Genomic DNA, 15,311 nt, shown 5'->3' with positions numbered 1-15,311 from the left:
CCTCTTGTAGTTGCAAATAGAATCTTCCGCCCAGCAGAGAACGAGGCAGGAGCCAATGGAGAGTGAATCTGGAGGGACAAAGAAAAGATATCCCAGAACACTTACCTACTTTTTCTATTTCTATGATTGTATATATGTTTTTCTAATATTTCTATGATTGAGGTAAAAAAGTTTTCTTTACCTATTTTTGTTTATTTTGCCAAGTATATGTATACATCTCCCCTCACTTCATTTTAACTAAGCAGATTTTTTTTCTTATTGGTTTGTCTTATTGATTAAAAGAGTTCTTTATATAATAAGGGCATCTTAAATTTTTTTCATGTATATTTCTCTTCTTTAAGAGTTCAGCTTTTTCCGTATGCTTAAAAATAATTTTAGTCATCAATACTTATTCTTTTGTGATTCCAGTTTTTACACATAATTTTTTGTTCCACTTATAAATCATTTTGCTTTGTAGTATAAGATAGAAACATGATTTTATTTTACTCTAGGTAATAAATGATGCCAACACTATATCCTAAATAATATACCCTTTCCCCCAGTGATTTGATATGGAATCCTATTCTTTTACCAAATATTTATATGTATTGGAGTCTGTTTCTGTGCATCCCATTATGTCCTGTTTGTCTTCTAGTCTATTCTGGTGCAATATCATGTGGTATTATTTTATACAGTTTTAACATATTACAATGTATTATTTTTCAACATTTTCTTGACATTCTCACCTATTTAGTCAAATGAACTTTAGAACTTATGTTTCAAAATCAAAAAGAAAGATCCTTTTAGAGTTTTGATTAAATTGTAATATATTAATACATTGTTCTGAGGAAAAATAAAGATCTTGTAATACTGAATCTTTCTTTCCAGATAGCATTTTATGTCTCTCAGGTTTTTCAAATGCCCATCACAAAACTCTTTCATTTTCTTCAAATTCTCTTATTTCTAAGTATTTTGTTTTGGAGGAGTATTTTGATTTGGAGGAGTATTTTGATATTGTGATTGAAAGCTTTTGCTCCTTGTGTTTTCTTACTGGCTGCTGCTGCTGTAGAGAAAAGCTAATGATTTTGTTGTATGTATGTTGTAACTAAAACCGTGCCAAATTCTTACCAGTTTTATTGGATTTTCCTCTGATTATTCTAGATTTTCTAAGAAGACTATTGTCTAAGAAATATATATTTTTCCAATATTTACACTCAGTATTTAATTTTCTTATTATCTCCACAGCAACTTTCATAACAATAAAAATAATAATGCTGATAGCTACAATATTATTTCTCCATTTTTATTTTAATAAGTCTGCCTCTGTGGCTCATCATTAATTAGAATGTCAAATATTTGAGATAAAGAACATCTGCCTTAATGAAATCTTTCATTGTTCTAATTAACTTGCCTTCTGATATGTGTTTACCATGAGTTTTTCTAAAATTGGGAATAAATGTGAAGTTTTATCACATATGGCTTTGTGTCACCTACAGTGATGATTACATACTTCATATCCTTTGACTAAAGGTGATGAATTATTTTTAAAATTGTCCTAATATTGAACCGTCCTTCATTCCTGGAATATGCCCTACTTTGTCATAGTATGCCATTCTTTTAAATTGCTACCGCATTCAGTTTTCTAGTTTTGAGATTTTTTAAGAATCTATATTCTTAAGGAATATTGGGGGTGGTGTTTAATGCTATCTTTGTTAGATTTAAGAATTAGGTTATGGTCACTTCATAAAATAACCTTTCAATGTTTTCTTTGCCTTGGAACAGTTACAAGATAGAATTGCTTCAGGAAAAAAATGTGTTTGGCACCTTTCTTTAAAGTAATCATTTAAAAACTTTAAAATTTTACCTTTAAAATTTACAAAGTCCATTCAATTTTTCTGTGACTTCTGAATACACACACACACATATCATTCATCAGTTCTCTTCAGCTCTACTTAGGCCTATGGATATTTAGGTCTATTCAGATTTTATATTCTTTTGGGAATATTTGGAATCAATTTTTTTTATTTTTTCAAATATTTTTACATGCTTATATTCTTTCTCATTTATAGATAATTAGAAAGGAAGGAAGGAAGGAAGGGCGATATATAAAGAAAATATATAGAGAAAGGAAAAATATAAAAATATGTTTGTTTATATTTTTCTCATTTCTTATCAGGCACACATTTCACATACAGGTTTTCCAATTTTATTGATATTCCCCAAAGTTTCAACTCTATTTTTTTTATCTATTTTTTCCTTCATTCATATTTTTATTATCACTAAATTATTTTGCCTACTTTCCTAGGGATAGTTTTTTGTGTGTGTTTATTTTTTTGCCTTCTTTATGTACACCTAACTTCTTTCAGTTAATTAGAGTACATTTTGTAAGCTTATATGGTAGCAACTGTCATCTTCAATTTTTCAGTTGAGGAAAGGAGAGATGGCTGTGAGAAATTATTGAGGCAGATATAGATTTCAGTGTTCTTGATTAACCATTACAGTGCCCAGAGGCTAGAGAGAATCTTATGATTTGCCATCCCTGAAGAGTCTGTCTAATAATCCAGACATAACAATAGACTCTGTAATGTTATTTAATCATATTTTTATTCACTCATTCATTCATTAAATATCTATTAAGTTTTTTTGGTTCCAGACCTTGTGCTATCTTTTGGAGATACAAATATGAAAAGACATAGAACCTGCATTCAAGGATGTTGTAAGTCAAGAGGAGAAACAGATAATGTATTACAAGTATAGTAATTACTATGATGGAGGTATATACATGTTGTTTGGGAAACATATACATAGCACAAAGTTACTCAGGAAAAGTAATAGAAGACTTAGAAAAACCATTTTATTCATTTATATTCAGCAAATATATTTTAATATCTTTTATGTGTCAGATAATTTGCTGAGACCTGGGGAAGACATAGGCATAAAAGTCATTTTCCTTATCCTTGAGGAGCTCTCAGTCTAGTGGGAAGTAAATAATCCTATTATAATAAAGATGTATACCTGATACCTATGCAGACACAGAAGAAAAACTAAGTAAGACTGCCAGGAGTCAAAAAGACTTTCTTTACAGAGAAAATAGTATTTGAGCTGATACTTGTAAGGTGAGCAGGGATTTATTAGATGGACAAAGTGCGGCATTCTAAGCAGAGGGAACAACGTGGGCAAAGGTGACACAGTGGTATAAAAAGGCAAATAGTCTGCTAATGCCAAAGTACATGGTACAAGGTGGTAAGGGATGAGAAAAAAAGGTGAAAGATAACAAACATTGGGCTTCCCTGGTGGCGCAGTGGTTGAGAGTCCGCCTGCCGATGCAGGGGACGCTGGTTCGTGCCCTGGTCCAGGAGGATCCCACATGCCGCGGAGCGGCTGGGCCCGTGAGCCATGGCCACTGAGCCTGCGCGTCCAGAGCCTGTGCTCCGCAACGGGAGAGGCCACAACAGTGAGAGGCCCGCGTACCACAAAAAAAAAGAGATAACAAACATTTATTGAACTCTGACAGTGTGTCAGACACTATTCTAAATATTTTATATAGATTAACATTTAATTCTTACAGCAGCCTAGGAGGATTCAGATAAATGCTGTTATCCCACTTTATAGATGAAGAAATTGGGCAGAGCAGTTAAATATCATGTCCAAAGTCACACACTGATGAGTGGGCAGCCAAGATTTGAGTCCTGGTAGTCTGACTCCAAAGCCTATGGTCTCCTGCCTATTATAGACAGAGACCAATTTATAAAAGGCTTTATATTCTATACCAAGGAATTTGGATTTCACTCCATCAGTGTCTAGAAGCCATGGAGGTGTATTTAATTATAAAATTTACATGATGAGATTTTTATATTAATTCATGGCATTTGGCATATGGATTAGAAGGGATAACTTTAAATGAAGAGCGAAGCAGAGAAAAAAGGAGGCAACAAGAGGGGCAAACAGCTCCATGTAAGGGATGATGAAAGCCCTGAGATAGAGCAGTGAATCAGGCAACAGATTCAAGAGTTATTCTGGTGGAATTTGGGGATATGTTTGATGGGAATGAGTAATAAGGAAGAATGAAGAATCTACGATGATTTTCAGATTTCTGTCCTGGGTAACTAGATTGAAGTTAGTGCCAGGACCCATGACAGAAAATATGGGAAGAGTGTTCTAGATACTGGCTCTGTATTCTCATAGTTAATATGCCAGGCATGCAAGGATTTTTAAGTACCCGCAAATCAGTCAGTGTGATATACCACATTAACAAATTAAAGAATAAAAACCATATGATTATCTCAGTAGATGCAGAAAAAGCTTTTGAAGCATAAAAAAGTTTCCATTTATGATAAAAACTCTCCAGAAAGCAGGCATAGAGGGAAAATACCTAAGCATAATAGAGGCCATATATAACAAGCCCACAACTAACATCATACTCAATGGTAAAAAGCTAAAAGCATTTCCTCTAAGACCAGGAATGAGACAAGGATGCCCACTCTCACCACTTTTATTCAACATAGTATTGGAAGTCCTAATCACAGAATCAGACAAAAAGAGATGAAAGGAATCAAAATTAGAAAGGAAGAAGTAAAGCTGTCACTGTTTGCAGATGACATGATGCTATACATAGAAAATCCTAAAGACACCACCAGAAAACTACTAGAGCTCATGATGAATTACGTAAAGTTGCAGGATACAAAATTAATATATAAAAATCTATTGCATTTCTATATACTAACAATGAACTATCAGAAAGAGAAATTAAGGAAACAATCCCATTTACCATCGAATCAAAAAGAATAAAATACCTAGGAATAAACCTACCTAAGGAGGTAAAAGACCTGTACTTGGAAAACTGTAAGACACTGATGAAAGAAATTGAAGATGACACAAACAGATGGAAAGATATACCATGTTCTTGGATTGGAAGAATTACTATTGTTTAAACAATCATATTACCCAAGGCAATACACAGATTCAATGCAATCGCTATCAAAATACCAATGACATTTTCCACAGAGCTAGAATAAATTTTAAAATTTGTATGAAAACACAAAAGACCCCAAATAGCCAAAACAATCTTGAGAAAGAAAAACAGAACTGGAGGAATCATGCTTCCTAACTTGAGATTATACTGCAAAGCTACAGTAATCAAAACTGGTGCTTGCACAAAAACAGACACATAGATCAATGGAACAGAATAGAGAGCCCAGAAATATACCCGCACACCTATAGTCAGTAAATCTACTACAAAGGAGGCAAGAATGTACTATGGACAAAAAGTCTCTTCAATAAGTGGTGCTGGGAAAACTGGACAGCTACATGTAAAAAAATGAAATTAGAACATTTTCTAATACCATATACCAAAAAAAAGTCTACCATTTCAGACTCCAGGTACCATGACAAAGTCATTCTCCCAGTAGTTTAATGAACACAGTAAAATACCTGTCTTGTTACCAGGTCTGGATTTTTGCTTGCTTGGTTAGCATTATCAGTAACACATCCAGATAGCCCTTTCAGAAAGCCCACTCTACTGAAAGATAATTTTTATCAGTAACGTTGCTAAATAAATTCTGACTCTAGGTTAAAAATAGAATATTAATTTTTTAAAAAAGTCATTCTCATACCAATTGGTTTCTGATGTTTGGATATCTAAGTTTAATATAATTGTATGTACAGGTTCTTGGGCAGAAATGATAAATGATAATTATATGTACAGCTTCTTGGGCAGACATTTTCAGAGCTGTTCTATAGTTATTCTAAATTCTTGTCCATTGTCAATAAACAAAGTTCCATGAATTTGAAACCCTAGTCACCCAGGAAAATACTGATGTCAGTGATACTAAATAAGATGTAAATTGTATAGAGGAAGTTTTACTTTTTTTTTTTTTTTTTTTTTTGCGGTACGCGGGCCTCTCACTGTTGTGGCCTCTCCCGCCGTGGAGCACAGGCTCCGGATGAGCAGGCCCAGCGGCCATGGCTCACGGGCCCAGCCGCTCCGCGGCATGTGGGATCCTCCCGGACCGGGGCACGAACCCGCGTCCCCTGCATCGGCAGGCGGACTCTCAACCACTGCGCCACCAGGGAAGCCCGGAAGTTTTACTTTTATGCCCCTAAGTGGATATTGTATAATGAATAGTAAAATTGCATATATAACTGTCTAATAAAAGGAAAGCTAGATTCTGTATTTTTATAATTATTTTTTTAAAAAAGCAAAGCAGTATAATTTGTCCAAAATATAACTTACTAATCTACTGAAGTTAATTTGCAGAGGAACATGCTTGCAGCATATTAAAGTTCTTTGCTGATACACACAAAAAATTTCAGAAAGTTATGAATTTGTCAGTGACTCCTCTCTCCTTCTGTTCTTACCATTTCACAAGGCAATCGGTCTTTCCTTTGAAAAAACTCTTCACATATGATGCATTTGATTAGAACCAACACCAAGGTCAAATCTTTCTTAAATCAGTCAGTTCTGCCTCATCTCTTTCTATCACATTTGAGCCAGGAACTTGTAGTGAAGCAAAAGAATAATGCTTTCCTATATGTGTGACTAATAAAAAAGTAAACATCAGTGGTAGGGAATACAGTTACACAGTACACTGCTAAAATGAGATACAGTTTCCTGTTCTCCCATATGCTATAGTAATTGATATAAAAAACCTGAAGATATTCTGTACTGGCTATAGTTTGTCTCTCTATAATGTTCTCAATGTTTGTGTTGTTTGTGCTTTTTTTTTTCAGTCAAGAGAATCCATTCCATTAAATGACCTAAAGTCAGAAGTATCACCCCGGATTTCAGCAGAGGACCTGATTGACTTGTGTGAGCTTACAGTGACAGGCCACTTCAAAACACCCACCAAGAAGGCAAAGTCCAGTAAACCAAAGCTCCTGGTAGTTGACATCCGGAATAGTGAAGAGTATCCTTTACGCCTGAGGTTTTAAAGGGTGGTACTGCTTCATTCACATTGCTTCCTTTTAACTTAAAGGGCATGTGGTAGGAACAATGAACATAGTTGGGATTCCTCTGAATTCAGATAGCTAAATAACTCTCAAACTGGTTGCCAGAACAGACTTGCATAATGTTTCATAAGATAACATTACATACCAGAAACCTTAAAATATTTCCCAGACAACACCAGAATAGTGGGCTCTTTTCTTGGTTTTTGTGTTTCACTGCTATATATTGCTGTTCTTGTGGGAATCCTTCCTGGTATAGATAAAACTTTAGCAAAGATGAAGCGTAAGTATTTACTTTGTCTACCTCATAGCCTAGAGAGGAAAGTGAGCCAGATCTCAACACTGAACTTTTATTTATTATAATTTTCAAAATATTGGCTTATAGAGAACATGTTAAAGTATTTTCCACTGACATTTTAAGTGTACCATAACTTCTGGTGGTTTTGCTTGGCATTAAAGTATGAAAAGTTACAAAATAGTAATAGTTCAGTCTTTCTCCTTATATTTTCATCATCTTTCAGATCTTTGTAAAGCATGCCTTGGTGCTCTATACTCTAGAATCTAGGTAAATGATTTTCAGATATTTTTTGAACCAGGTAACTCCCTTTTAAAATAAAATCTTTCTTAAAAACTCAATATATAAAATATAAATGTAGAAGTTTTTTACAATTAATTTTCTTCGTAAGTTGGTGGGAAGTGAGACTAAAGTAGGCAAAGGCCGCTTATAGAGAATGTTGCATAACATGCTAAGAAGTTTGGGTTTTATTCCATAGGCTGTGAGAATATTAGAGAATTTTAATCAGGTAAGTGGCATGCTCAGATTTGTGTTTTAGAGAGATTAATGCAGTGGGAAGAAGGATGAGAATGGAGGTAATGGTGCAGGCAAGACTAGAAGGATCGAATCGCCCAAAGATTTGATGTGCATAAATATTCCTTCATATTTGCAGTCACAGAGAGTGAGGTCTCTAGCTTCACACTGAAATAACCTAGTTTTACCAGGCCCTTTGGGTTGGTCTCTGTGCTGGAGAAAATCCAGGAAAATGACTTCTGTTGCTGTTTCTTTCTTTTTTTCTCATACTGTATTTTGACAAAAGAGAATTCTATATCATGGCACTTACAAGTATTGATAAGTAGTGGTGCCACTAGCTAGGAAGGCCAGGAGGCATTTAGCGTATTTGCAGCTGCCACTAGTTACTCTAGGTTTGGCTCAATTCTGAAATCTATTTACTCAACAAATATGTTAGATGTATTCTAGATACTGTATTAAGCATTGTAAGAGTTTCATAGATGAGATAAATAGAGATCCTTCCTATAAATTATTTAAAGTCTTGGTGGAAATCAGGTACATTAGTATGTTTTATTTAAAATCAAATTGCTGTCATGAGAGATATACAGATACTGTGGCAAGGGAAAATTTCTTGGGGAAAACTCTCAAAACATGGGTAATACTTGAACACTCAAAAATATGGAGAAAAGCTATTTAGGCAGAGAAAAAGACAGGAGCTAGGCAGAACATGGACTGGAAACAGCATGTAATTCAGTTTGGCTGGGATTGAAGTAAATAGTTTAGTTCTATTCATAAGGGCTGAACTGAGAAATTTGGGCTTTGTCTTATAGGCAGCCATGGAAGGTTTCTCAGCATGGATGTGATAATCAGAGCTGTGTTTCAAAATTTCTAATGTAACATCGTGAATAAAATGGATTTCCAAGGGAAAAGGTGAGAGTTGGAGAAAACAGCTACTGCGATAGTCTAAGCTCAAGGTAGTGAGTGTCTGAAATAGGCAAGTGAAAATGGGACTAGAGATAGGAGGATGCTATTTATTAGTACACTACAGTTGAATATTGCCACTATTGAGATGACAAAAATGAGGTTTTAGACTGACTTGGGGACGGTGGTGCTGTTCAAGGAAAGCAACAATAGATTTAGCAAGAAAAAATGATATCTAAAGATATAATTTTTATAACAGTTAATGCTATTTAGTTATATAATAGGAAACTTTTGGCTTTTGATATATTAATATTAAAGGTATAACATTTACTTTGAGCTCTTTAACACTAATTATAATTAGCTAACATAGCAAACAGACAAGACAACATAAAAGTACGCATACCTTCAGAAGTGGTCTGGTAAGATACTAGTATGCTTTGTATAGAGGTATGATGTCACTAAATGAGAAATGCTGTGCTCTTTTTTTTTTTTTTTTTTTTTTTTTTTTTTACGGTATGCGGGCCTCTCACTGTTGTGGCCTCTCCCATTGCGGAGCACAGGCTCCGGACGCGCAGGCTCAGCGACCATGGCTCACGGGCCCAGCCGCTCCGCGGCATGTGGGATCCTCCCGGACCGGGGCACGAACCCATGTCCCCTGCATCGGCAGGCGGACTCTCAACCACTGCGCCACCAGGAAAGCCCAGCTGTGCTCTCTTAGGATTTAAAAAACATGAGATTATTTCTGTGTTGAATTTTGAGCCATTAAATATTTTAAAGGAATTTTAAAATCTTTTAGTAAAGTGAAGAATTTTTTCTGGAATATGAACACTTACCTATGTAATTTACCTATATGGTGTACCTATTTTGTTCTTAGAACTGATATGTTTTTCTATCTGCTTGATTAAAGTATGATGCATCTACTTGTCGTACTTTTATATAGACTGACTTATGAATACAGGAAAGTCTTCATATCTTAGAAACCTACAAGATAATGCATATCATCCTCACCTGTTAATATTGTTCTAATAAACCAACTCTTTTTATCACAAAAAAAAATTAAGGTACAAACACCTGACTTGGTGACTGTTATAATAACTAGATGCTTTTTTGGTTTTTTTATAGCTACTATTATTCCATGGAAGAGATTTCATTGTAATTACTGCTGACTTCTTTAATCATGTCTTGTATCTTTTAATTCCTTCAAAGACATCATCAGAAATCCTAATAGCAAAAATGTCTTATAAACATTGAAAGGTAAAAAGCTAGTGTGTGTGCCATTGTTTTTTATTGTGGTTTTTGCCAAAACCAATCTGAAAATTATGGTGGACATTGTTATAAGTACACTGTCAAGATGTATATATGATTGAGACTAATTACCACATAAATACTTGGGCTTCTATTGCCTTAATACTCTCTAAACTGGGCATTTTGAAGCTGAAGCTTTTTAAGTTTACAGTATAGTGTCTGTCTGTTGGGTAGTACACTCACTATAGAACCTCTTTAAGTGTGGGTATTGTTTACCCCATGCCTGTGTTTATGCTGGCAAGCGCTGGCTTTTCTAAATGCAAAAGGCAAATGCAAAGAGTCCAAATTTTTGTCTAGAATATGAGGAAAGCAATGAAGTAACAGTCGTAATCCTAAAATATATATTGTTGCATGTTCGTCTCTAATACTACCTTATTATTAAGAACATATACATACTTGTCTTCCACTGCAGTACAAGGAAGTAAAACTTCCGTCCTTAGAACATGGAGAAAGTGCTTATCTCAGTGTATTCTGTATCATTTTGCTCTTCCTGCCATGTTTTGCCCAGGATTAATCAGAGTCACTATATGTCAGAAATCAACTTCTGTTTTACTTTACGTATTCTGTCCAATTAACACAAAATGTACAGAATCTATTCTGTGCTCGTTTTTCAAACACGTAATATTTTATTATGATTATGAAAGACTCAGAAAGTTAAAAATAGTATTCAGCTGCCTACCTTTACAGTATAATCTGACAGCCTCTCATGTGTTTAGAAATTGCCTTAAAAAGTTCTACTTCATCATGTGATGTTTGTGTCACATGAGAATTTCTAATGTAGGCAGTGAAATGTAAATAATCACCAAGGAAACAAGATCCTTAAATAACCGAAATTGTCTTCATTGTCCAACTTACTTAAAAAGAAAATGTTCATTGTAAATATATTAATGTGTAACTAGGCCAGTCTCGTTCTCCTCTGCTATTTGCCAGTCTCACAGTTAAGGATAGCTATTTACAGGTTTGACCACCCTGTCTACAAGCATTTGTGCTTACCCAATCTTATTTGCACTAGAATTTTTATGACAAGAGTGTTCTTGGATGAGTGCTTTTATATGTCTTCCAGGATTTTTTGCTTGAACTAAACTAAGAATAGGGGAAGTATGGTTTAAGACATTTTTTTCTTTTGTGTCTTATCTTCCAAAGTGTTAAAATAGCCTGAAAAATGTTTGGAAAAGTTTTGCATTTTGGATTATAACTTTTCTCTTACCCAAAAGACTCTGTTGCAATCTTACTTCGTCAAGCATTTTAACATTTAATCTAGTGGTTTTTTAAAAAACATCAAACCATAAAGCACAAAAGAAAATTCTAGGATAAGTTTATGACATACTTGTATGACATACTAAAGTGTTATTTAAAAGCACATAATAAATTCGTGATATTGAACCCACAAAATCATCTAGATGCTTATCTATGATTTTAGATACAGATATTAGATATTGGGTATTTGGATACAGATGGGTACTATTTTTAAACCAAATGTTTATAGAATTTATCTTGTAAAATAAATTATTTTATTTCTAGAGTCATTAATTTTTTAACATCTGGCTGAATAAAATATATATAGAAGGCACTCAAATGTGATTTTACATTGTTAAGCTTAACACAGTCTGAGCATTGTCTTTTATCTTTTATTTTGATTTTGAAGGGAGAGAATCTAACTGGCTCAGCCTATCTGACACAGGATATCAGCCTGTGTCAGATGTCCACCTTCACTCATCCCCTCCCTCCTATCCTGTCAGTCCTGATCGTGGCAGGATCACCTGATACAAACATGACAGCCTAGGCTCACCCTTTCATCAGGGTCAGTAGTTGAGCTCCTTTCAAACAAGAAGGTGGGAGGTGGGCAGGCAGTGCAGACATGTCTGCTAGAGCATTTGACTAGTACAGATTTGTATTGCTTTTGGTATTCAAAAAGCACTAGAAAGGAAAAATGTTCATGGTTGATACTGGCTGTTTGATAAACACAGAAAGTCTCTCTGCCAGTTGATTCAGACTAGCAGATGTAGATATATTTGCTGAGAATAATTGAGTTGTTAGGTTCAGAGTTTCTGAAAAATCAATTATTTTTATTTTAAGGTATGTCCTTATTGAAGATTAAAGTGCTGTCGGAGTAATTATATGCTGAGTACAAAGTCATTTCTGTTCATGAAAACTGCAGTTGATATTTTGAGTATTGAGTAATTATAAATGTTTGAAAAACTAGTGCTGTTGAAATTCAAGGGTGATCTCCTTATGATCATAAATTCTCTGTTTATTCTAGAAGACTCTAATTAAACAGTATACACTGGAATGATAATATTTATTCTACCTCTCATTTCATTTTTCAGAACTTTTTATGTCCTTTCCCTCATTATTAATGCCAGATGCCTTCTTTAAAGAAGAAAGGATGAAGCAACAGCTGACTAGAAATTTAAGATACATGTTCAACCTCCACCATCATTCTTGAGAGTAGGAGCCTCAAATTTCTCCTCTCTCCATTAATGAGGGAAAAAGAAAGACAGAGAAACAGGAGAAGTAGTATTCTAAAGGTGAACCTACAAACTGGGGCAACTGAGAAACTGTCATGTCAATAAATAATTATAATTTTCCCCCTTCTACAGGAATGACAAATGAGTCTTTTTGGGGGGTTGGGGGAATATTCATTGCTTGTGACATAACTTTTTAAAACTCTACGACTTTTCCATTTTGTAAAGAACACATCTAAAGTGGAAGTTTAGGGGAAAATGCTTCTATTGAACACAAACATCTCTTCATGGTCGTTATCAGTGATTGTTAGGGAAGAGATGAGATACTGCCTACATGTCTTATAAACTAATCTTTACATTCACTCCCCTTCTAACCTTTCTCCACATTGTTGCCAAAGTGCAAATGTGATCTGTTACTTGTCTGCTTAAAATACTTTCTGATTTTCATTGCTCTAGGATAAAGACCAATATTAACAACATGATCTGCAAGGCCCTGTATGATCTGGCCTCTGCATCCATTTCCAGGCTCATCTTATCTCATGCTGTCTTTGTTCTCTACACCAGTACTGGCCTTCCTTCCTTTCTCCTGATTGGTCATGTTCCTCCCCAATATATGCCTGACATTTCTGCCTGAAAATGTTTGTCCTTTCCACCACCCTATACCACCTCCATTCCATCCTGTTGCCTAATTAACTTTTATTAATTATTCATATTTTACCTCGGCCATCACTTAGTTCCTTAGTGGAAACCTTCCCTGTCCTCCCCAAATTGATATATCCTATCAAAGCATCATATACATCTCTTTCAGAGCAGTTTTCGCAGTTTTTATTTTATGCTTTTTTGAGAAGTTATTTGATTAATAATAATATTTCAGAATCTTCCTCTACAGACTCTATATGAAGAATCATCTTTTTAATTTCACTTTTTAAAATTGTACTTTTTAATTACTTTTGAAGGAATATTTTTTTCTTTAAGATCTTATGATATTTCTAAATATTTTAAGCTTAAGCTTTTAATTCCAAAATTACAAGTAATAGTCAATGAAATCATTAAAACCCTTCTAAAGTACAAATATAGTAAAACATCACCCCCTTTAGAGAACAGAAAATTGGAAAGAATGGAAATAGCTAAGTTTACTTGAGAAATAAACCAACAACAGAAATGTTTCCAGCCAGTGCTAATGACCTCTAACAATTCTAAATAGAGTCCCATTTAGCAGTTGCTTGCCCAGAGTAGATAAGCTTTTGCATTATCAAGTTACATCTGAGAATATCCATTTGGCTATATTTCAGATCTTTAAAATAATCATAATAATAGTAATGAACTGAAAACCATGAATATTGTACAAGCTGTGTGACTGCCATTTATTTGTTGCATTCTGATCACTTTCACAATACTTCATTTAATCAGGAAAGTCTTCTTTATATCTTTGGCTAGTCTTCTTCCTTTCACTTGTTCATTGCATTTTCACATTTAACTTTTTTTTCTGCAGAGGTGCCTTACGTTGTTTAAATAAAATACTCATGAGGATGGAAGATGTTTAGAACTGTCAAATGTTCAGAAAAGAAAAAAGTAAAACTGATGAATAACTGAAGTAGTAATTAGTAAAAGTTTATTGTGCACACACCAAAAGACAGTTTGCAAACCAGGAGCGGTGGAACCAAAACATGGAGTGAGGCTCAGAGGTGTATTGTTAAAAAGCAGCAGTGACTATTTTTCAGCAATTGGTTACAATATTAGAATTTTCTTAAAGGGAATTTGTTAGTGATCATCTCATATCAATTTAGGGGAACAATTTAAGTTTCACTTATGATTTTCAGAGATATAAATAAGTGACCCAGGTCAAGTTAGCCTCACTTGTCTTGCAAAATAAGCTAAATCTTCACTTGTATGATTAAACTGGTTTCGTCTGCTCGGAATTTTCAAGTCTGGTCTCCATTTGTGTTTGATTTTAATGGTATTGTCTTCTGAGAATCAATTACCTCTGTGAGCTTCTGTCACAGATTCAAGTCTGCACACAAATAAATGTTTTCCTTAACTTTTTTTCTCAGTTTTATTCGGGGTCACATTTCAGGCAGCATCAACATTCCATTCAGCACCGCGTTTACTGCGGAAGGGGAGCTTACCCAAGGACCTTACACTGCCATGCTCCAGAGCTTCAAAGGGAAGGTCATTGTCATCGTGGGGAATGTGGCAAAGCACACAGCAGAGGTAAGTGTACGCAGAAATGTCATATGACATCATGATGAGCTTTTTACCTGCCCACTGCAACAGATTGTCTAAAAGTGTTTCTTCAGAAGCTGGTTGCATATCAAATGAGCTTTGAAGATCTGTCTATAGTCTTACATAAAAGAGATTGTCTACCTTTTCCCAGTAAAAGAATTCAAGCTTTTTTCCTCATTGTGCAGCATCAGGGTCAATACTAAGCTTAGGAAACTTCAAATGATAGCCTAAGGTGTTTTGTTTTAGTTTTGGTGTTTTTGTTTTTATCTACTTCCTGAAATAACAAGAAGTAGCTTCAATTCCTTCCATTGTAGAAAAACACTGGGGCTTGATTAGAGGTTGTGAAAGCTGACCATGATAGAAGTTGTTGTATTTGGGGGTTTTGTTTACTATAGGCTCAAAGCTTTATGATGATAGAGAATTCAGGAAGGATATCAACTTTCAAATATGAGGACTATGAAACAATAAAATGACCTCGCTCTCTTCTGGCTATGTTCTTAAACATTTTGAAAAATAAAACAAAGAGTAGCTTTTGGAGGTCAAAAACATCACCTTTATTTTTTATAAAAGGCAAGTTAGAGAATAGGGAGTATGAGAACCCAAGGGGCTTGTTTACAAATCCCCCTGTCAAACTTATCAAAATGTACACTTTGAATATGCATGTTGTTATATGTCGATCATAGCTC

The 15,311-nt window shown here is 34.7% G+C and overlaps 1 protein-coding gene across 4 annotated transcripts in view; it reads left to right on the top strand.

Moving 5' to 3' along the window:
- The window catches only part of TBCK (TBC1 domain containing kinase), a 232,024-nt gene that overhangs the window by 189,354 nt on the left and 27,359 nt on the right, over nucleotides 1-15,311 (top strand). For all 4 annotated transcript variants that reach the window (XM_060012853.1, XM_060012854.1, XM_060012856.1 and 1 more), the window contains 2 exons: nucleotides 6,709-6,884; nucleotides 14,454-14,613. In XM_060012853.1, the coding sequence (XP_059868836.1) occupies nucleotides 6,709-6,884; nucleotides 14,454-14,613 (336 nt within the window). The remainder of the gene's footprint in view (nucleotides 1-6,708; nucleotides 6,885-14,453; nucleotides 14,614-15,311) is intronic.

This window comes from Delphinus delphis, chromosome 5 (genome assembly GCF_949987515.2).
Source record: "Delphinus delphis chromosome 5, mDelDel1.2, whole genome shotgun sequence".
NCBI lineage: Eukaryota > Metazoa > Chordata > Mammalia > Artiodactyla > Delphinidae > Delphinus > Delphinus delphis.
The sequence above is the reverse complement of the archived record's forward strand: the minus strand, read 5'-3'. Positions and strand labels throughout refer to the sequence as shown.